At 44.6% G+C, this 22,775-nt stretch overlaps 1 protein-coding gene across 1 annotated transcript in view; it reads right to left on the bottom strand.

Annotated features, from left to right (window-relative positions):
* Window positions 1-22,775, bottom strand: part of ltbp1 (latent transforming growth factor beta binding protein 1) — a 339,149-nt gene that overhangs the window by 9,264 nt on the left and 307,110 nt on the right. Inside the window, 5 exon segments of the mRNA XM_084322133.1 lie at window positions 12,005-12,184; window positions 13,102-13,116; window positions 13,119-13,160; window positions 13,163-13,240; window positions 18,147-18,275. Of these exon segments, the coding sequence (XP_084178259.1) occupies window positions 12,005-12,184; window positions 13,102-13,116; window positions 13,119-13,160; window positions 13,163-13,240; window positions 18,147-18,275 (444 nt within the window).

Below are 22,775 nucleotides of genomic sequence, written 5' to 3'. Positions count from 1 at the left end.
ATATGCAAATGTCAGAAAAAGCATAATGTGAGTCTCCTCGTCTGTGAGTACGGCTCCTCGCAGATGGCTTAATGTGCAGCACCATCCAAATGTCAACAGTTTCAGATAAGATTGAAACTAATTACACATCAACAGTCAGCTTAGCAAACTGGGGGATTTGAGGGGGGCTGTGGTGTGGGCTCCTGAGCCACTTCGCTTCCAAATGAGGGACTTTATCACACACACATTATGAAAAGGACACACGCAGAGCACACACACACACACACACACACACACACACACACACACACGTGTACTCTCTCTGTCACACTACCACACACACACATTTGCTCAGAGCTCTCTCTCCAAAGGAATGCACAGAGGTGCACATTCACTCTCACTCTCTCTCTCCCCCTCTCTTTCTTCCTCTCTCTCACATACGATCACATGCACGCATGTACACACACACACACACACACACACTCACTCACTCACAAGTGTGCATTATATAGTACACAGATGTGCTCTCTCTTTCTCTCTAGTTCTCCTCTCTCTCACATACAATCACACGCACGCACGTACACACACACACACTCACAAGTGTACAGTATATAGTACACAGATGTGCTCTCTCTTTCTCTCTATTTCTCCCTCTCTCTCACATACAATCACACACACGCACGCTGACATGCACACACACACGCACACACACACACACACACACACACACACACACACACACACACACACACACACAGAGAGACACACGTGCACCTGTGCAGACTTCTCTCTAGTGTGGGAACCCAGTCTTTCATCCTCCTGGCTACAGGCTCACATCACTAGAGCCTCCACACTAATCCTACACACCTGCAGTCTCTATCCACCAGCCCCACACTACTGTGTGTGACGCATGTGTACAGTAGGTGTGTGTGTGTGTGTGTGTGTGTGTGTGTGTGTGTGTGTGTGTGTGTGTGTGTGTGTGTGTGTGCGTGAGTGTGTTTGAATGACTGTATAGGAGCTATTTGAGGCCGGAGACCATACATTAAGCCCCCCCCCCCCCCCTCCCAGCCTCAAATATGATCTTACTTTACACACAGACAAACAGATAGATAGACAGCCATCACTGGCAAAGGGCCCAAGGAAGTCAGCAGGAATATGATTTAGCGTGGCGAGATCCAAAATGGACCCTCTGTAGAATATAGAGAAATGCAGAGGGAATGACTTAAAAGTCAAGAGTGAGTTACGACGGAGGAAAACAAGATCACAGTGTTGGAAGAGATGGGCCGAGACTAAACAAAATAAAATAACAAGAACTTCTGCTCCCCCCTCGCCTCTCATCACCAACATACTCTTCCTCTACACACATCTGGAAAGGTGCTTTCTGTCTATGTGCGTGCGTGTGTGCGTGTGTGTTTGTGTATGTGTGTGTGCATGTGTAACACTTCACAAACGCCTCCATATCCTCGCATCCCTCAGGTCCAAACACTACCTCAGGGCCCTTGTGGCTGCTAGCAGCACCGTACCACTGGTCTGTGGTTTGGTGTGTGTATGTGTGTGTGTGTGTGTGTGTGTGTGTGTGTGTGTGTGTGTGTGTGTGTGTGTGTGTGTGTGTGTGTGTGTGTGTGTGTGTGTACTAAAGAGTTCTATTATATGGTGTGCCCCCGGTGTGAAGACCGGGAGGACGCGACCCTCTCTGTGCCGCCCCTTTGCCTCAAATAGATCCACTATCAGCTCTATCTTTTTTTTTTTATACACTTTTTCTCCCATTTTCTATATTTTCTCCCATCCCAATTTTCGTATCATCCAATTCAACCCTCCCCCGTCACGAACGCTGTTTCTTGCCTCCCACAAGCCGGCTGCAATGTGGACTAAGTCATACATAGCACAAGTCCCCTCCGGTACTTGAGGTAACAGCAGTCGCATCTTTTCACCTGCGCAGCTCGATCTCTCAGTGGCGAGGAGTAACGCGTGGGAGGCTCACGCTGCCCCCGACACTTCCTGATTCTACTGCGCAGGCGCACCAACCGACCTGTAGGAGTCGCTGTCCACAACGCCCGATCCCCACCCATCAGTTTCCCACCCCCTAATACGGCCAATGTGTATTAGTATGAACGACCAGCTAAACTGAAAAGCAATGTGGAGCGCTGGGCTCGAACAGGCGAGCCCAGCGTCAAGGCATTCGTGGCGAGCGCCTTGCCCACTACGCCATGTAGCCGCCCTATCAGCTCTATCTTTAATCTTTAAAAATGTTCAGTTGCTATCGCTATCAGCTCTATCTTTAATCTTTAAAAATGTTCAGTTGCTATCGCATGCACTTATCTGTGTTTCACTACACACATGAGTGCATGCTTACCAACTGTTCGCCTGTTTTACTGCAACATGCAACACTACTATCACGGACATCTAAGAAGGGAGATCCCCCCTTGAATGGCCCTTCTAAGGTTTCTCTCCTCCACATTGCCTCTGGTGCATTTTTTCCTATTGCTAGGTTTTAGTGAGTTTTTCCTTACCTTCGCGTGGGGTATGTCTGGGAGCAGGGCCGGACTGGGGAAATAATTCATACCGGGAGATATAGCGCGAAATATATCCCCAGTCAGGCCACTTTTTAAGCGGGGGGTCTGGGGGTCCCCCACCAGGAACATTTTAGTTACAAATACTTAATTTCCTGCATTCTGGTGCATTTTAGTGCATGCAAATCACAAACTAATGAGCCAACAATTGCTTAGTACAATGTACTGTTATGAACCTCAAATAAAACAGTGTACAATGTGTGTCCCCCGTCCCCCCCACCTCCAATGTACAGCCCCCACCCAGCCACCCAACCCCACCCCACCCACCCAACCTCCTCCAATGTACAGTTTCTACGTCAAATGTATATACACTCTTTTTCTGGACACTTTTGTATCACAAACTACTGTATTTGCAAATCTGATATGTCATACATGTATAGATGTAGCAGTACTGTCTATCTGTATGTCATGTATGTCTTATATGTTATGATGAATTGAAAATGGGGGACCCTGATGTAAACAAGACGAAAGTCTTTCTCTGGTCTGCATCCCCTTAACAATTGTAGTCTATAGTATCCATGTGTATTTGTGTAAAGTATTTTAAAATCTTTTACCCAACATTATAATATAATATATAATGCTGTATTGTATGTATATGTGTGTATGAGAGAGGGATATGCACATGTGTTTGTGCATAATGTGGGGACGGGAGGGATTGTTTTTGTGTAGTTATCCTATATAGGTTTAAGAGGGGAGGTCGCTTATAAGCCCTTGGGTTTTTTGACCTTTCCTGCACATTTTAACTGTTCTTCTTTTTACTTATTTTATTCCAGAATGTATATTTGTAAGTGCGAATAACAATAAACAAATAAACAATTGTATGTATTGAGCTGTACTGTACTGTACTGTACCCATTCTGCAATCTGTTAATACACTTTTCAATCAATCAATCAATCAATCAATCAATCAATCAATCAAGCTAACATCCACGTGTTTATTTTTCTCACTGACTAACCTGCTGGTCCCTTGACTTTGGGCTTGGTGCAAGAAAACATTTGATAAATGTTCCCGGATTTAGCAGCATCTCCTGATGCAAGGGCCTTTCTTTTGTTTGCTTTCTCCCTCTCTGATCCACCCTTTCTCTTTCTTCCACTGTCCATCTTGACATCAATGTTACTTTCGCTCTATCTCTCTCCCGAGTCCCCACTTCACTACCTGGCTCAGTGTAACCTCGTTCCCAGCTTTATCTCGTGAGAGTGCCATCTCTGCCATTCCATTCGCCGTCTCCGCTGTCAATCAGTTGTATGGCCTGGTCCCGCCTCCACCAATCACATTCACCAATCACAGCACGGCTCCATTTGTGTGTGTGTGAGAATGCTCCGCGAGAGGGGGAGAGTCAGACACTACTCCAACTCTGTCGCAGACAGTGAAATCCTGGTTGTTCCCCCCGCGTCTACCTTAATGATAAGCAAGCAGTGCAAAAATGCGGAAGCATTCGTCACCGCACGCCACTACGGTAAAGCGCCTTTCTTTTCAGGCCCGCTTTGGGAGCTGTCGCGCGGAAATAGGCTGTCTATTGCCATTCTCTTTGACAAACTCTAACCTTAACCAGCTCCTTAACAGCGCCTAAACTTAACCGTTCTAACCTTAACCAACTCCGAAACAATGCCTAACCTTAACCTTAACCTTAACCTTAACCATGCCTAACCTTAACCATAGAAAGAATATTGCCATTCTCTTTGACAAACTCTAACCTTAACCAGCTCCTTAACAGCGCCTAAACTTAACCGTTCTAACCTTAACCAACTCCGAAACAATGCCTAACCTTAACCTTAACCTTAACCATGCCTAACCTTAACCGGCGAAAGAATACACGTTAAAAAAAAAATCACGTTAAAAAAAATATATTTTATGGGATTCGAACTCGCCAGCAAACGAGCTGTAGGATCCACAGCCATGCAGTGTTGCCAATTGAGCTATTTCTCGATACTGAATAAGGGGCGGTGACTTATATATATTGAGCTCCGCTCGTGTCGAACCAAGGCGGGATCTCATGCGCATGCGCGGGCACCTCGCGCGAGCACGCCGGCGCACGCACGCACCTGAGCGAGCACGCCGCCGCCGGTGCACGCACCTGGGCGCTGGGCGGCGGAAAATGAAAGGCGCATTACCGCACGCCACTACGGTAGAATGCTTCCGCATTCTTGCACTGCTTGCTTATCATTAAGGAACAGGCGTTCCCCCCACCCCACCCACCTATTATCTAACTATCGCACCGCCGCAACTAGAAACAATGGCGTCTAAGTACAGTGGCCTGACTGTGGGCAAAAAATATTATAATAATAATAAAAAAAAAAAAAATGTAATTATATAATTTTTATTTTTTTTTTAATCTGTCCAGGTCAGGCCACCGGGAGAACTCCCGGTGCTCCCGATGGCCAGTCCGGCCCTGTCTGGGAGTGTTGCATTAATTTATTTTGCATTTATTTTAAAAAAAATTTACTTTATGGTGTTCTTGTTTTGTTCTTGACTTATTGTGATGTTTCTTCTTGACTTGTTTAAAGAAGACGTGTCCGGCCCATGGGGACATTAACGTGTGTTGTCGGGCCTTACAAATTCATTTGATTTGATTTGATTTGATTTGTGTGTGTGTGTGGTGACTGAGAGAGAAAACATGTGTGTGTGGTGACTGAGAGAGAAAACGTGTGTGTGTGTGTGCGTGTAGTGACTGAGAGAGAAACGTGTGTGTGTGTGTGTGTGTGTGTGTGTGTGTGTGTGTGTGTGTGTGTGTGTGTGTGTGTGTGTGTGTGTGTGTGTGTGTGTGTGTGTGTGTGTGTGTGTGTGTGTGTGTGTGTGTGTGTTGGAACAATGTTTGGGAAATACATACTGGCTAACCTGGATACACTCTGATGAGAGGAAATGCATGTGTGTTCTGCTCTGGGTGGGTAACAAGCATACTGTAGCTATGATCTCAAAACACACACACACACACACACACACGCACACACAAACACACGCACAGAAACACACAAACAAAGACACCCACAGTGATGTGTGAAAGTTGAGCGGGTGTTTCCGCAGACTGTTGAAAAGCCTGATGAGGTGTGACCTGCACCTGGGTGAGGCAGGTCAACATGGCCGCCTCTGGACTGTGTTTGGACCGAGTTCTCTTCTTGTGTTTTGTGATTAATGCCCCCACCCCAAACAAGTTATATAAAGGAGCATACTGCTGTTTACATTTATATTTGTCTTTGAACGATACAGTGACAAACGGGGCTGAAACGATTACTTGAATAACTTGCTTACAAAAAATCCTCAGCGTTGTTTAATCCATATAAATCTGGACCGTGGGCGGCTACGTGGCGTAGTGGGCAAGGCGCTCGCCACGAATGACGGAGACGCTGGGCTTGCCTGTTCGAGCCCAGCGCTCCACATTGCTTTCAGTTTAGCTGGTCGTTCATACTAATACACATTGGCCGTATTATGGGGTGGGAAACTGATGGGTGGGGATCGGGCGTTGTGGACAGCGACTCCTACAGGTCGGTTGGTGCGCCTGCGCAGTAGAATCAGGAAGTGTCGGGGGCAGCGTGAGCCTCCCACGCGTTACTCCTCGCCACTGAGAGATCGAGCTGCGCAGGTGAAAAGATGTGACTGCTGTTACCTCAAGTACCGGAGGGGACTTGTGCTATGTATGATTTGGTCCACATTGCAGCCGGCTTGTGGGAGGCAAGAAACAGCGTTCGTGACAGGGGAGGGTTGAATTGGATGATACGAAATTGGGATGGGAGGAAAATATAGAAAATGGGAGAAAAAATGGATAAAAAAAAAAGATCTGTTGAGCTATCTCATCTCCTTTGTCTGGAGGGTGATACTGGAATTGTAGCCAACTTTTTTTTTTTTTTTTTTATTGATCTTTCCCCCCCTCCATTTTCCTCCGATTTTCTCCCATCCCAATGTTAGTCGTATGCCAATTCCCAGTCCCTTCCTGGTCGCTGCGCACTTACCCCCCACAGTCAGATCATCTGGGAGAGTGGAGGCTACCACGTGCTTCCTCCGACACACGTCCAGCCAATCACCCCTTCTTTTCACCTGGCAGCGCGGATTCTCATCGAGAGGGCGTAGCGTGTGGGAGGACCACACTATCCCCCTCAAGTCCTATCCGCGCTTAGCAGGCGCCCCGACCGAACTGTAGGAGTCGCTGTTTACAACGACCCGGACCCACCCCGCCAGCTTCTCCCACCCTCTAATACAGCCAATTGTATTAGTGCAGACGGCCAGCCAACAGGCGAATCCAGCTCACAGCTCCGGGGTTGGTGACGAACGCAATCTCCGCTCGGCCACCTAACCGCCTGTTGTAGCCAACTTTGTAAAGATTCACTAAAAATGGTGACAGTTCAAAGTGCATTTGTTTTCTAAACCATTGAAAGTTAATCGTATCAAGCTGCAAAAAGGCAAAAAGGCCATCATTAATTGTGCCAAAAACGTAATATCTTGTGTTTCGCCGCCAACGCTTGAGTGCCAAAAACGTAATATTTCCTTTTTAGATCCTTTGATCTTTTTCCTTTGATCCCCGGTCTAAACACTCAGCCGGAGCTCCCTGGCACATCTGCCTACGTTGGAATTGCAATGACGATCGAATATCGCCAGGTGGCAGTATCACCTACCTTTTGACCCCTGAAGACACATTTGAAAGTATCCCAAACCATTTGTGGGTCAGAAGAATTTTGGTTATGATAGAAAAAATCTGCTATGAAATCTTAATTTCTTTTTTTATAAATAGTGTCTTTTAACACTGAGTGTAGCGACGTGTTATCTCGTTATTTCATGCCCCCCGTTGAGTGCCGACGACGCGAATTGTCTTTTTTATTTTTTATTAGCGATCTGAATTCATATTTCATCAACCAAGTCTCCCGTTGGTACAGCAGCCCCTCTAGGAGCTCCGATGGGAAAATACCGCCCCCTATCGTCTATCCCTGTGTAACTGCAGGCCATTCGATTACACTGGTGGATCTGTGGGGGGGGAGCCTACTGGCTCCACTATGCTGGCGAGGGATCTGATGAAGAGGGAAGTGATCGCGAGATGGAAAGCAGCCTGGAATATATATTTACAGCAGCCAATAATCAATCAATAAACGCGATCGATATTTGGAATGGTGATCAGGAATTGGAATAATCTTTTTGGAGAACATCTGATCTAAGGTAAGGAGTCTGTTACCAGTTTTAGGATAATCAGAGCTGTTTTCACTGAGAAAACAGCGTGTCCCGTATGTGTATATGTGTGTGTGTGTGTGTGTGTGTGTGTGTGTGTGTGTGTGTGCTGTTGAGGAAATAAGATAATCGATTTCTCAGCTCGCTTCTATAGCGTGCATAAGTACACATATACTATCGATAATCTAGCGTTTATTTGAAAACGATTCATAAATAGGCCGACAAATGACAACGTGTCTAGTGTATTCGAGAATATTCCAATAAATGCCGTTTATGACGGAATCTTTCTATTTTCCTGAAGTTTTCGAGAGAACGATAGCTTTTCGAAATGCTATAAAAAGGATATGAACCGATTAAAAAACAATCCGTTTCGACAATGTTGACTGCAAACAAGTCATTGATAAGCGACGGGCAGATTAGACACATAGCCATAATTTAAAACATAGATTATGCGTTTTTAACGCTATCATTGAAGTGGATGCTGGCATCCAAGGACATTAATCAACGTTATGGCTGGCACTGAAAGTGTTAACAAACTCTGATTTAACTTCCAGTATCCTCATCCTCGTGGGGTTTCAGTTACAATAATGTTTAAAAAAAATAATATGATGGTCAGACTTTCTACCCCCAATGTACGAGTTAACATTAGGAACAAGGGAGAAAGAAATTTAAAAGTAATCAATACGACTGGCTTATGTGTGTATGCTTGACGTAATTGAAAATCAGGGCTTGCCCTCAATAAATTTTCCAGTTGAAATAAAGATTGAATGAATGAATGAATGAATGAATGAACAGCTGCCCACAAGGAGCAGCCCCCCCCCTCCTTTTCACTCAGTGTGCAGCCCCCCCCCAGTCTCATCCGCTCCACTTGTATAGTAAGTAAGCAGGTCTTGTCATATATAGTTCTATGGTCTTGTTACTCTGAAGTTACACTTGATGGCAAGTGAAAAGCCCCCACGACGGATTTTAATAGACAAGGAAAACAACAGGAAATACTTCACATTTGATGTGAATGAACAAGGAAAAGGAAAGGATTCCAGCAAACCCATACTGCATGCAAGCAATGCTACAGAGCAGTGCCAAGGAAGGGTTCTAGCGCAACAAATTTTGCAAAGCACTTAACATTAAAGGACCGACAGACCGACCTCTATAAATTACAGATTTTGGAGAGGTTGGTGACAGCTTCCATTTCAACATCACTGAAGCATTAAAATGGCGCAATAAACTGTTGTTGATAAGTGATTCCCAAAAAAGGCCCAATAGCCATTTTATTATGCTCTCATGCTAAACTAACCCCCATCAGAGCTACCAGGCCTGATAAATCATAGCTGGGTTTCAATTGATAAGAAAAATACTTTGACTATAGTCAATAGTAAATTACATGCAGACCATGTTCAATTGAGCGAGCAACTGACATTTTAAGAGACATGTCTTATTTTATCTTTTTTATGCTATTTCTCTATTCTCTAAATAAAGTAAAAGTATTTGTTACGGTTTCACCTTCACAACCCTCTCTACCGTCTTCACACACCCCCTGCACTTTGGTGCACGCTCTATGGGCGCCCAATCGGCACATGTGATAGGAATTACGCTGATGGATGGAGACTCCACACCTGCTAATACTCACCACTCTTCACTACAAGAGACCTGGGTCTTCATTCAATCCTCTATCTTACATTCCATTATGCTGTTTACCGTTTATGTGATGAGATCTCTTACCATTGTATTTCCCTGTATACAACCCTCCCGTGATTTTTGACATTTTCATTATATCGTGTTTTTTTCCCTACAAGTGTATTTCCATATACAATCCTCCTGTGTTTTTCACATGTGCTTAGTTTTTTGTCGTGGAGACCTTTTCTCTGTGTCCTCCACAGCCCTCCACCTCCAGTGCTATCTCTATCTCTCTCTCTGCATGGACTTCCATGTTTATGTTAATGAAATCACTGCTTTCCATAGTGCCTCTCTGGTCCAATGTGCACATCGAAGAGGCTACCAATTTGTTAGCGTGACCAGGAGACACATTTAATGTTTAACGTTTATCGTTTACCAACCATACCGGCACAGTACAACTCAGAAATAAAAGTAAATTCCAGTACAATGCATGGTAGCACAATTGGCCAAGTCCTGAACCATGGACAGAGCCCCCAGAGGCCTACACCACCTACAGTGAACTACTGCTTAATAAATCACTCAACACAGGAGTTCCGGTATGGAGAACGTGTGTTCCCTCTCTCCCTCATGTTTTTTTTTATTCCGCGTTTTAAAACTCCAAACCTTCACAATTTTTTATACATAAGTAACGATACAGCTAACTAACTGTTTGGCTTCACAAGATGACATCCAGGATTCCAAAACCAAAAAAGGACAACGTGCCGAAAGAGGATGAAACCGACGACAGCGTCAGCAAGGCCTGGCTAGCTACCCTGCTTGAGGCACACAAAGAGGCCATCACTTCCGAGTTTAAGACGGCCATTGCTACTCTGGAAAATAAGCTGGACCAAATTCAGGCAGATGTGACCGACGCTAGCAGCTAAACCGAAGCTACTGTAGGTGAAAAGCCTAGGCCCGTCATCATCAGGTTCCATTATAATTATCAAACTAAAGAACGGGTGATCCGTGAGGCCAGAAAGAGAAGGGCAGAGATGCTGTACAACGGTAAACAAATAGCTTTTTATGAGGATTATACCCCGGGAGTGTTGGAGCAGCGAGCACCGTACCGGTGATGACACAACTTTACAAATGTGGGCTTAGGCCTAGCCTTCAGTACCCAGTCAGACTGATGATTGTAAAGACACAGGTGTCTTTACAACAGACCCTACGGAAATTAGTGAAATTTTCTCTGACTGTTATTCTAAACTTTACACTTCGGAGTCCTCTCTGCAGGACTGGGACCGCCCCAACCCCCTTAAGTCTCTTACATACCCTCAAGTAAATAAAACAGAAGCCAAAGAGTTGGGTACTCTTATAACCATCTCTGAAGTGACTGAGGCAATTAGATCTTTACAAAGTGGGAAATCACCTGGGCCGGATGGCTATACTACAGAATTTTATAAAACGTTCTCCATGTCGCTTGCCCCGTTCCTACTGAGAGTATATAACGATTCCCTTCTAAAGGGCCAAATGCCACCCACGCTATCAGAAGCGTCTCTAACCCTGTTGCTCAAAAAAGATAAAGACCCTCTCCTCTGTAGCAGTTACAGACCAATCTCCCTCCTTAATGTGGATTGTAAAATACTGGCTAAGGTCCTGTCATGTCATCTTCAAAGGTGGTCCCATCCCTGATAAACCCTGGTCAGACGGGTTTCATCATGGGAAGGCAGTCCTTCTTCAACACCAGAAGGCTGTTAAATATCCTTTTCACAACCACGACTGACCCGCCTGAAATGGTTTTCTCCTTAGATGCTGAGAAAGCATTTGACAGAGTGGAATGGAGATACTTGTTCCACACACTTGAGAAATTCGGTTTAAGCTCAGGTTTTGTTTTGTGGATAAAACTTCTATACTCTTCCCCAGTAGCATCAATTAATGTAATTGGAGGAGGGAGGATCAGGGGACATAACTGCATAAGGTCGAAATGCTCAAGAATTAACAGGAATTATACTATAAGAAGGGGCAGGGATAAAAAGTTAAATGGTTTTTTCTTTTATTGTTTTTCTTCTCCAACCACATCTATGCTAAATAACTTGTCTATATACCTATTTAAATGTGATGCAGATATGTTTGTGTCAACCTCTAGGGGTGGGAAGGGGTGGGAATGAGGGAGGGGAAAGGGGAAAGAAGGGAAAAAAGAAAAAAGAGGGAAAATGTATAATATGTTAAATGTTCAATTGATGTTTCTTCCTGAAATAAAGAAAGTTTTCAAAAAAATAAATCAATCAACACAACTCCAACATTTGCAAATCAAGCTTTTACAATCGCTCAACTTTGCCACAATACAGCATCTCTGGAAGAAGATCCTCCCATTTCATATACTCCAAGGAAAAGAAAGAAAGATAAGAGAAAAAAGAAAGAAAGAACAAATGAAAGAAAGAAAGAAAGAAAGAAAGAAAGAAAGAAAGAAAGAAAGAAAGAAAGAAAGAAAGAAAGAAAGAAAGAAAGAAAGAAAGAAAGAAAGAAAGAAAGAAAGAAAGAAAGAAAGAAAGAAAGAAAGAAAGAAAGAAAGAAAGAAAGAAAGAAAGAAAGAAAGAAAGAAAGAAAGAAAGAAAGAAAGAAAGAAAGAAAGAAAGAAAGAAAGAAAGAAAGAAAGAAAGAAAGGATGAAAGAAAGAAGGGATGAAAGAGAGAAAGCATCATTAGTGTTTTTACCAGTGTCCTTGGGAGGGCACAGGGCACAGTCCATGCCCCAGGCCTCTCCATACAGACAGCAACACTCTGTGTATGTGGTCTTCCTGTTGTTGGGGCCCAGTGGCTGGGTGCACGCCATGGTGTCAGTCACCCTCTGCCAACAGATGCCCTGGTAGTCGATCTGCTCTGCCTCGCGGTGCTCTGCGCCCACACACACACACACACACACACACACACACACACACACACACACACACACACACACACACACACACACACACACACAATAAGATTCATATATCCGAGAGTACATGGTTTATGGTACACTACGCTAGCTACATACTGTATCACAGCTGTTCAAATTTCAAGTGAAATTAACTTGACGTGACGGTATATCATATAATTGAATTTCATATAAATGAATTTCATATAATATATAATTTTTCTTAAGTCAGACGTATTCCGTAGTCAAAACGTCAAGAGAGTCTGTGTGCCTACTGGGCACTGGGCACTGACACATTGAGAATCAGAATCAGAATCAGAAAGGTCTTTATTGCCAAGTATACTTTACACATACAAGGAATTTGCTTTGGACGTTACTGGTGCGACATTAGCGGACAGACATTAACAGACAGATAATACAATAAAGTGGTGGAGTAAAATAAAATGAAATATGAGCTAAGTTAAGCACAATAGAATAATATATTTATGAAATAAAATATAGGCCAGGGCTGTACGACTGTATAAGAGTTGTGGTGAAGTTAAAATATCAAATATAGTGTCCGAGTCACAAGATAGCAGCATCCAGAAAGCAGACAGACTCTGCAGTTTTGACAAATTGGACCTTAGAACTTTTGGCAGTCTTACCTCCATCTACTGTAATGTCACTACTAGTAAGCTAGTGACCCACTGCTGTCCCTGTCAACACAACCATTCGTCCCAGGTGTCAGGGTTCTCAATCACTTCCATTCATTTTGCGGACCTAGTCTAAATCTCATACTTCTGACAAGTTCTACCAAGTGAAGTGTCATTTTAAGTTAATCTCACTATACATTAATTAAACCAGCCGGTTGGTGTTTTTATTTTTATTTTTTACAGTGTACAGGGGTGTTTCTTACCAGCCACCTCGGGACGAACACACAGCGGTTGCTGTCTGGGTCCAGCACCATGGATGAGTACAGAAACACATGTAAGAACCATCTGTGTTCAGACACTCTCCCCCAACACACACAGACTCATCCAGACACTCGTTTATATCTGGGAGGGGAGAGAGACACAGAGAAACCAAGAGAGAGAGAGAGAGAGAGAGAGAGAGAGAGAGAGAGAGAGAGAGAGAGAGAGAGAGAGAGAGAGAGAGAGGGAGAGAGAGAGAGAGAGAGAGAGAGAGAGAGAGAGAGAGAGAGAGAGAGAGAGAGAGAGGGATTAGAAGAGAGAATGGATTAATTGGTCTGAAGACTGTTCTTACCCAGCCAGCTGTTGTGATCCTACACTCATGCACGCACACACACACACACACACACACACACACACACACACACACACACACACACACACACACACACACACACACACACACACACAGACAGCAGAGACAAGCAGACAGACATACATAGACAGACATGCAAAGACAGACAGCTAGATAGACAGACAGACAGACAGACAGACAGACAGACAGACAGACAGACAGACAGACAGACAGACAGACAGACACAGACAGGCATGCAGACAGCAGACAGTGACAGAGACAGACAGATAGACAGACAGCCAGACAGACAGACATGCAGAGACAGACCGACAAACAGACAGAGACGGACAGACAGACAGACAGACAGACAGGCAGACAGCAGACAGAGACCTACAGACCTACAGACATACAGAGACAGGCAGGCAGAGACAGGCAGGCAGAGGCAGGCAGAGACAGACTGACAGACAAAAACAAGCAGAAAGACAGACAGAAAGACAGACAGACAGACAGACAGACAGACAGACAGACACACAGACACACAGACACACAGAGACCCACACACATTATGCAAGCACATATGAGTCATGCAAAAGTGCTGGCTCCACCCACACACACACAGTCATTTACTCTAAACTAATTTTTTTTTATCCACTTTTTTTCCCATTTTCTATATTTTCTCCCATCCCAATTTCGTATCATCCAATTCAACCCTCCCCTGTCACGAACGCTGTTTCTTGCCTCCACAAGCCGGCTGCAATGTGGACTAAGTCATACATAGCACAAGTCCCCTCCGGTACTTGAGGTAACAGCAGTTGCATCTTTTCACCTGCGCAGCTCGATCTCTCAGTGGCGAGGAGTAATGCGTGGGAGGCTCACGCTGCCCCCGACACTTCCTGATTCTACTGCGCAGGCGCACCAACCGACCTGTAGGAGTCGCTGTCCACAACGCCCGATCCCCACCCATCAGTTTCCCACCCCCTAATACGGCCAATGTGTATTAGTACGGACGACCAGCTAAACTGAAAGCAAATGTGGAGCGCTGGGCTCGAACTGACGAGCCCAGCGTCTCCAGCATTTCGTGGCGAGTGCCTTACTCTAAACTCATTAACCTAGCCAATTGACTACATACTCAATTAAAATTGCTTGCTTGCGCACGCACAAATAATTCTCATATTGCTGACAAGAGTGGTGCAAGTACACATGGAACATGAGACTCCGTTGGATAAGAAGAGGGCTGTTTTGAATCTGTTTATGACAGCAAGCCAGTGTGCTGTCCCCTACACAGGGCTGAGACATCATGCCAGAAAATCTCTGATAATAACTAGAAAGGTGTGCTCAGTAGAGCACAAATATCCACCAGGTGGCAGTCACACATTTATGTATAGGGGGCGGGCAAACATAGACCAATGAAAGTAAATCTCCCTGCATTATTCCTCCCTGCACTATTGCACACTATTACATTATTCATTTAGTTTTTGTCTTTGACCTTTTCTCCCATGTCCCAATTTTAGTCGTTATGCCAATTCCTCCCTGTATCTCTACTTGGGTGTAGAGGGAGGGTGTACAGTAGACTACTGTCCCATGTGCCTCCTCTGAGACGTGTGGAGTCGCTAGCTGCTTCTTTTCACCCAACAGTGAGGAGTTTCACTGGGAGAGCATAACGCGCACTGAAGTTCACGCTTTCTACCCCAGATCCCCTCCCTGCTGAACAGGCACCCCGACAGACCAGTAGGAGTCACTGTCCAGTCACAATGACCAGAACTCACACCCCACCGGCTTTCCACCCGCGAACACTGCCAATTATGTTCATAGGGACATCTGACCAAGCTGTTGGTACCACTGCCAGGAACTGAACCCGGGTCTTTGCAGTGGTAAGCAAGTGCTTAGACCTCTACACTACCCAGACACCCCCCACTATTACATTATTACACTATTACATTATTATATACTATTACACTAGCAAACAAGAAAAGTATTACACTATTACACTATTGTACGATGATAATATTACACTATTACACACAATTAACTATTACACACTATTACACTATTGCACTATTACACTATTACACCATTGCACCATTATACTAGCAAATAAGTACACTTTTACACTATTAAACTATTGCACAATGTATTGCACTAGCAAACAAGTATACTATTACACTATTACAAACTAGCACACTATTGCACTATTATTACACACTAGCGCACAAGTACACTATTTCAATATTACACTATGGCACTATTACACACTATTACACTATCACACTAATAGTAATAGAATGGTCCTCAGGGACCCCATCTGAGAAGATCTTTGTTGTTAGATATGATTATGACAAGTGTTTAACTATATTGTATAGTAGTGTACATAGGACCCAGTGCCGTAAATCTGTAGCTACCATGTAACATTGTCTCAGGACTTTAGCATGTCTATTTTATCATGCCTATTTTATGTCTATTTTATTACCTGTTTATTATGTCTATTTTATTATTTAGTATTATTGCACAATCAAAGCGGGCATGGCCACCCGCATTTCACTGTATGCCCTGGTATGTATGTGACAAATAAACCTCTTGAATCTTGAATCTTGACCAGAATTATATAGCTATCTTTATCTAATTCTGTAGCTGAGGAGATAACGGTGGAGATAGTGAAATTAAACTATTCCCTGTTTTTCTGGGGGACCTCCTGAAACCTCCTCAAGGACCCGACAGGGGTCCCCGGACCCCTCATTGAGAACCACAGCAGTAATACACATCAGCATTCTTGTTATAACTGCCGAGGATATGAATGAAAAAGCATCCACCCAAACACAACTGAAATACCCATTCACCCTCTCTGTCCGTTTCAAAAATACCATCCCTCAATTCCTCCGTCCAAAAGACATCTGCATGGCACATATCAGGCACACAACCTTGAGGCCACAACTGTTGGGTGGTTTTTCTTAAACTGTATTATGACTCTTCAGGCCACGCGTAATGGGCCTCAAACCAGCAACCACCCGCCACCAAACCTCCGCCCAGGTCTGCTCTGTCCATTTTACTTTTTCTTTTTTTCAATTTCTTTCTTTCAACAGAACAGCTTGCGAGTTCATTCATTATTCCAACATGGACTTGCCCGAAAGAACACATTAATAATAATAATAATAATAAAACAAAAAGGGAATAAGGAAAGGGCGAACATACTGCAAACAACTGTCTAGTCATCCTCAGTCCTCTTTAAAATTTCCTCTTTAAAATGTCCTCTTTAAAATGTGGTTGTACTGGGCAGCTCGCAGGTGTGAATGTGTGTCACTGTGTGAGTGTGAAGCAGGGCGTTGCTGAAAAAGAGCGTCTGTCCTGAGTAAATAAAGGTAAAAAAAAAAGAAAAAGCCTTTCCAGGAATAAAAAATAAGCCTCTGTGTCTTTGGTAGCACTGTGCCAACGCCTAACCCTTGATGTCATACATGTACATTCCTGAGTGCACAGAAGCCAGAGCGCCCTGTGGTTGTCGTCAGGCCACGCGTAACAGGCCCTAAACCGGCGACCGCGGTGACCGCTCCACTCTCCGCCCTGTCCCGTCCTGTCTAAATAATCTGCCACTAATGCAGCAGATCACCACAAGTGGCCGGGGTGAGGCAGGCCAATACTGCTGACCTAGGATCAGTGTGTTCTATTTAGTACTTAGTGTGGTCCATTTAATGGGGGACAAGGTAAGGCTGATCTGAGTTTAGTGACTTCATTCTTTAACTGGTTCTACCGATGTTGACATTGAAGTTTTGTCTTCCTCTTTCTCTTGTGTGTGTGCGTGTGTGTGTGTGTGTGTGTGTGTGTGTGTGTGTGTGTGTGTGTGTGCGTGCGTGCGTGTGTGTGTGTGTGTGTGTGTGTGTGTGTGTGTGTGTGCGCGTGCGTGCGTGCGTGCGTGCGTGCGTGCGTGTGTGTGTGTGTGCGTGTGCGTGTGTGTGTGTGTGTGTCTCTAGAGGAGGTGGTTGTAGCCCCAGGCAGGGGGCCATGCTGTAGAGCCAGGGTGTGTGCTCTGCTGTGTGGTGAGGTCTAGTGGTTCTGGGACGTGCTGCTACAGTAGGCTTGGCCCCTGCAGTGACCACATCGTCTGGCCCCGTGTCACCTCAGCCTGGCCTGTCACCCCACCCTCACTATCAACCTGCTCTGGCCTCAGACACACACACACACACACACACATGGACATGCTATACTATGTTATTTTATTTCATACTTATCTTGTCTTGCACAGTCTCTGGAGCGTAACAGTAAGAAGCATTTTGTATAAAAGTATTCTGTACTTCTGTATGACAACTATTAAAGAAACTTGAAAACTTGAAACATGCACACACACACACACACAGACACACATACAGACACACACACACACACACACACACACACATGGACATGCACACACACACACACACACACACAGACACACATACAGACACACACACACACAGACACACACACACACACACACACACACACACACACACACACACACACACACACACACACACACACACAGTTGTGTGGACACATACATACGAATGCACAGACACAAAACAAACACAAATGTGCTAGCACCAACACAAACAACACAGCACACAGAGGTAAACACACACACACACACACACACACCAATTAGCACCACTCAGCATCCATGCCAATGCCCTTTGACCTTGGTATGACCTTTTTTGTTCCAAAACTGACCTCTGCACTCCAGCTTGGTTGGGTCGTAGTCCTGGCCACTCTTACAGTAGCACTCGTAGCTTCCTGGTGTGTCCAGACAGAAGCCTCCTTTACACACTTCCTGACCAAACAAGACACACTCATCTGCGTCTGGATACAGGGAGGGGCGGAGACAGTGGGGTTCGTCAGAATCAGACAAAATAAGAATCAGAATCTGAATGTTTAAGGCTCATATTAATATAGTTGCAACATGTGTGTATCGTTAGTTACACCCATAGTTCATTGCCAAGTACTTGCCAACAAGGAATTTGTCTTTTTGCTTGCTCATACAAAGAAGACAAAAACAACACATCTAGAATAATATAAAAGGGAGTATAGAAATAGAGAATATATACATTGAAAGTAAAATAAATATATAAAATATAAAAACAAATGGAGTATGAGCAGAGAGGTTTGGAGGTATTGTATGCATGTGTTGCATGGTATCAGGGGGACTTACATGGAAAATCCCCCTAAAATAAAATCCATATATATATATTAAATTTATGGATATACACACACATGATATGATGTGGGAAACAGCTCTTTGGTTTTAGACGTATTTATTTGCCTGTAAAATACCTAAAGCTAAACAACTAAATTAATATGGAACCATGAAACCTAGAGGGCCCGTAGTAGGAATAATGCATGAACTTGAAAAACATTCTCAGAAAAGCCCTTAACACAATCTGCGCCGGAGACGAGTTAACCTCGTTATTGCCCGCCATGCGTTCAGCGCCAGAAACGAGTTAACTCGTTTTTGGGATAGTTATTTTGTTTATTCACTATATCTATTCATAATTCATAGCTGCAGCCTCTGGTATACCCTTCAGACCCTGTCTGAGCTGGCAGACGGTCAACACCGCCCTCTACTGCCATGCGGAGCTATTGCATCTCATTGAAAATGGGCTGGTGTGTTTTAGGAGCTGATCTGAGCCGGGCGGGTGGGGTTTAAATACTCAAGTGAGCCAGTTCTATACGACGATGGCATCGACCAGTAACCCCGCCCGCCCGCCCATATGTTACGGTCGGTAGTGTGGTACGGACCTCCACAAGCAGTATTTGGAATGGGGATCAGATAATTGGATTATTTCTTTTGCATTACATCAGATACAAGGTAAGAACACTATATATAAAAAAATATTTGATCTACTTTTTCTCCGATTTTCAATTTTTCTCCCGTCCCCAATTTCGTATCGTCCAATTCTACCCTCCCCTGTCTCGAACGCTGTTGGCCATGCCTCCCACAAGCCGGCTGCAATGTGGACGAAGCCTTGCATCACGTGTCCCCTCCGGTACTCGAGGAGGCAGCCGTCGCATCTTTTCACCTGCACAGCGCGATCTCTCAGCGGCGAGGGTCTGCGTGGGAGGGACACGCCGCCCTCGTCGCTTCCTGATTCTACTGCGCAGGCGCACCAACCGACCTGTAGGAGTCGCTGTCCACAACGTCCGATCCCCACCCACCAGCTTCCCACCCCCTAATACTGCCAATTGTATTAGTATGAACGACCAGCCAAGCTGGTAGCAACGCCGAGAGCTGGGTTCGAACCCAGCATCTCCTGCGTTGGTGGCGAGCGCCTTGCCCACTGCGCCACCTAGCCGCCCCCACTATATATAAATTTGATCGTTGATCTGATATTTATTTCTACCGTGATCACAGCTATCTGTGTGGACCGTGTTGTGCTTATTACCGTTGACTGGGGGGGGCGCGAGCGCCCCGCTACGACGGTCATTTCATGTATGCACGACGAGATATAATAATGATAATCTAGCGTTGATTTCAGGATGATTAGATAATCAGCCGAAAAATTACAACGTGATGACTGGATTACAGTAAAATGCCTTTTTCTCGTCTTTTTCCTGGAATTACTCAAAAGCACCCAAACCATACTCTATTCAAAACGGTATAAAACGGAAATGTACAGATGAAAAAACAATCTGTTTTGGGCATGTTGACTGGAAGCAACTCACTGACAGTCGACGGTGTTATTAGACCCATAGATATAATATGAGATATATTTTAAGCACTCGCAAATGTTGCAGTCTTAAACAATATCCATTGAATAAAGACCTGGCGATGAAGGGGGATCAGCGCCCCCTGCTGCTGGCGGTCAATGTGTTAATCAGTTTTATATTACAGTACACCTCCTGCGTGTATGTTTGTGCGTGTGTGTACGTGTGTGTATGTGTGTGTGTGTGTGGGTGGTAGGGATGGGTTATAAAAACCGAATAACCAAATAATTATTTGTGGGGATCAAAGTTGACTTTTTTATGTGGTCATTTTTATGTGGTCATTTTTTTATATGCAGTTTATTGAGAATTCCATTGGTGGAAATGTGTTGACTGAAAATCTATTTTCAATTTCAGCCACTAGGAGGGAGTGTTGTGTCATTAACTTGAGCATGGATTGATTGATTGATTGAACATTTTATTAACAGATTGCAGAATGGGTACAAATAGGGATGGGAATTGATCAGATTTTATCGATACGATTCCATTATCGATTCTGCTTATCGATACAATTCTTTATCGGTTCCCTTATCGATTCCTGATACATTTAAATAAATAAATTGGAAATGCAACAGAACTAAGCTGGTTAGAATAACAACATGCAACTTGACATTTCTGATTGTCATTTATCATTTATTGTTGAGCCCCCATGTCAGAAAAATACAAAAACTGTAAAAAAATGTATTAACTATACACTTAAATAAAAGAATGTATTTGAGAACTAATTTAATCTATTGAACTGTAGTTGCATTCAACAGGTCGTTATTGCAAAAGAGAATTCGTTAGCAACATGCGTGGCGCTAACATTATTGTTTTTAAATGCGCAACTGTCGGAAAAACCTGGCATCGATAAGAGGAATCGATAGTCACGGAGGCATGCGATTCCAGGAATCGGACAATTAGGAACCGGTTCCCAATCGATTCCGATTCTCGATTCCCATCCCTATACAGTATGGCTCAATACACACAATTGTTAACTCATTGGACGCCAGAGGTCGCTGTGGGCGTATGGCCGTGTGTGCCAGTGCTGTAATGAAATGGGGGTACATGCCGGTGTTTGTAGTGCTAAAACTATATTAAATATTATAGCTATGTATCTAATGATATAGTCGATTGTCATTGAGTTTCTTCCGGTCAATATGCAAAAAACTAAGGCCGGGCCGTTAACGCCGTTACCGGGCTAAGTTAACGGCGGACTCTTATCGCGCGATAAAAAAATTACCGCTGTTAATCTATTCTCAAAGTTGGACCTAACGTGTTGTTGTGATGACGTATTCAAAACGTGGCTACAGTCACATGCAGGCAGGGGCTGAGCAGTACCCACACTTTAGTTTAAGAAGCAGCTCTTCAGTCCTGCGTTCTACAGCCTGTGATAACTGACTCCCCTTGGGAGTCGCGCTGTTCTATGTAAACTCTGCGAGCAACGCGTCCAATAAATGCGTCTTTAACATGCTTTATATCCTCGCCATTACTATGCCTGTCGCGGTTAAAAACCTTTTTAACTAACGTTAGCTGCTAACTAAGTTAAGCTATACGTCACAAGCCGGCTGCAATGTGGACTAAGTCATACATAGCACAAGTCCCCTCCGGTACTTGAGGTAACAGCAGTCGCATCTTTTCACCTGCGCAGCTCGATCTCTCAGTGGTGAGGAGTAACGCGTGGGAGGCTCACGCTGCCCCCGACACTTCCTGATTCCACTGCGCAGGCGCACCAACCGACCTGTAGGAGTCGCTGTCCACAACGCCCGATCCCCACCCATCAGTTTCCCACCCCCTAATACGGCCAATGTGTATTAGTACGGACGACCAGCTAAACTGAAAGCAAATGTGGAGCGCTGGGCTCGAACAGGCGAGCCCAGCGTCTCCAGATTTCGTGGCGAGCGCCTTGCCCACTACGCCACGTAGCCGCCCTACATTATTATTATTTTTTATCCACTTTTTATCCTCCTGTTTTTCTGTGTTTTTCTCCCATCCCAATTTTTTGTCGTGCCAATTCCCCCCTCCCCTTCCTGGTCATTGCTTGCATGTGCCCCCCACTGGTCGGTCTAGGGGGGTTGATAGATACTATCGCATGTCCCCTCCGATACATGCAGAGTCAGCCAGCCACTTCTTTTTCACCTGCCAGTGCGGACTCTCATTGGTGAGGTGTAACGTGTGGGAGGCTCACACTACCCTCACCATCTCCCTTCCTCGCTGTGCAGGCGCCCTGACCGACCTGTAGGAGTCACTGTTTACAACGACCAGATTACCACTCACCGGCTTCCCTCCCGCTGACTCTGCCAATTGAGCCAGTATGACGGCCGGCCAAGCCGGATTCAACGCTGACAGCCGGATTCGATACCAGTGTCTCTCGCGTTGGTGACGAGCGCTTAGTCCGCTGCGCCACCCAGCCGCTCTTATTGAACATTATTTTAATATTTCATTACCAATTATCATAGCAAAACAGCTTTTTCAAACAGTCTGTAATGCATTTTGGAAACGGGAGACGGGGTCATGGTGTAATGGGCCACCTGGCCTGAGAAACGTAAGGAGGAAAGAAAAAGTAAGGACTTACTTCTGGTCATTATTTGGGTAGAACACACATATTTTGAATGCCTTCGG

The sequence above is a fragment of the Notolepis coatsorum genome (genome assembly GCF_963971535.1).
Source record: "Notolepis coatsorum genome assembly, chromosome: 9".
Lineage (NCBI taxonomy): Eukaryota > Metazoa > Chordata > Actinopteri > Aulopiformes > Paralepididae > Notolepis > Notolepis coatsorum.
This window is presented reverse-complemented; position numbering and strand designations above follow the sequence as displayed.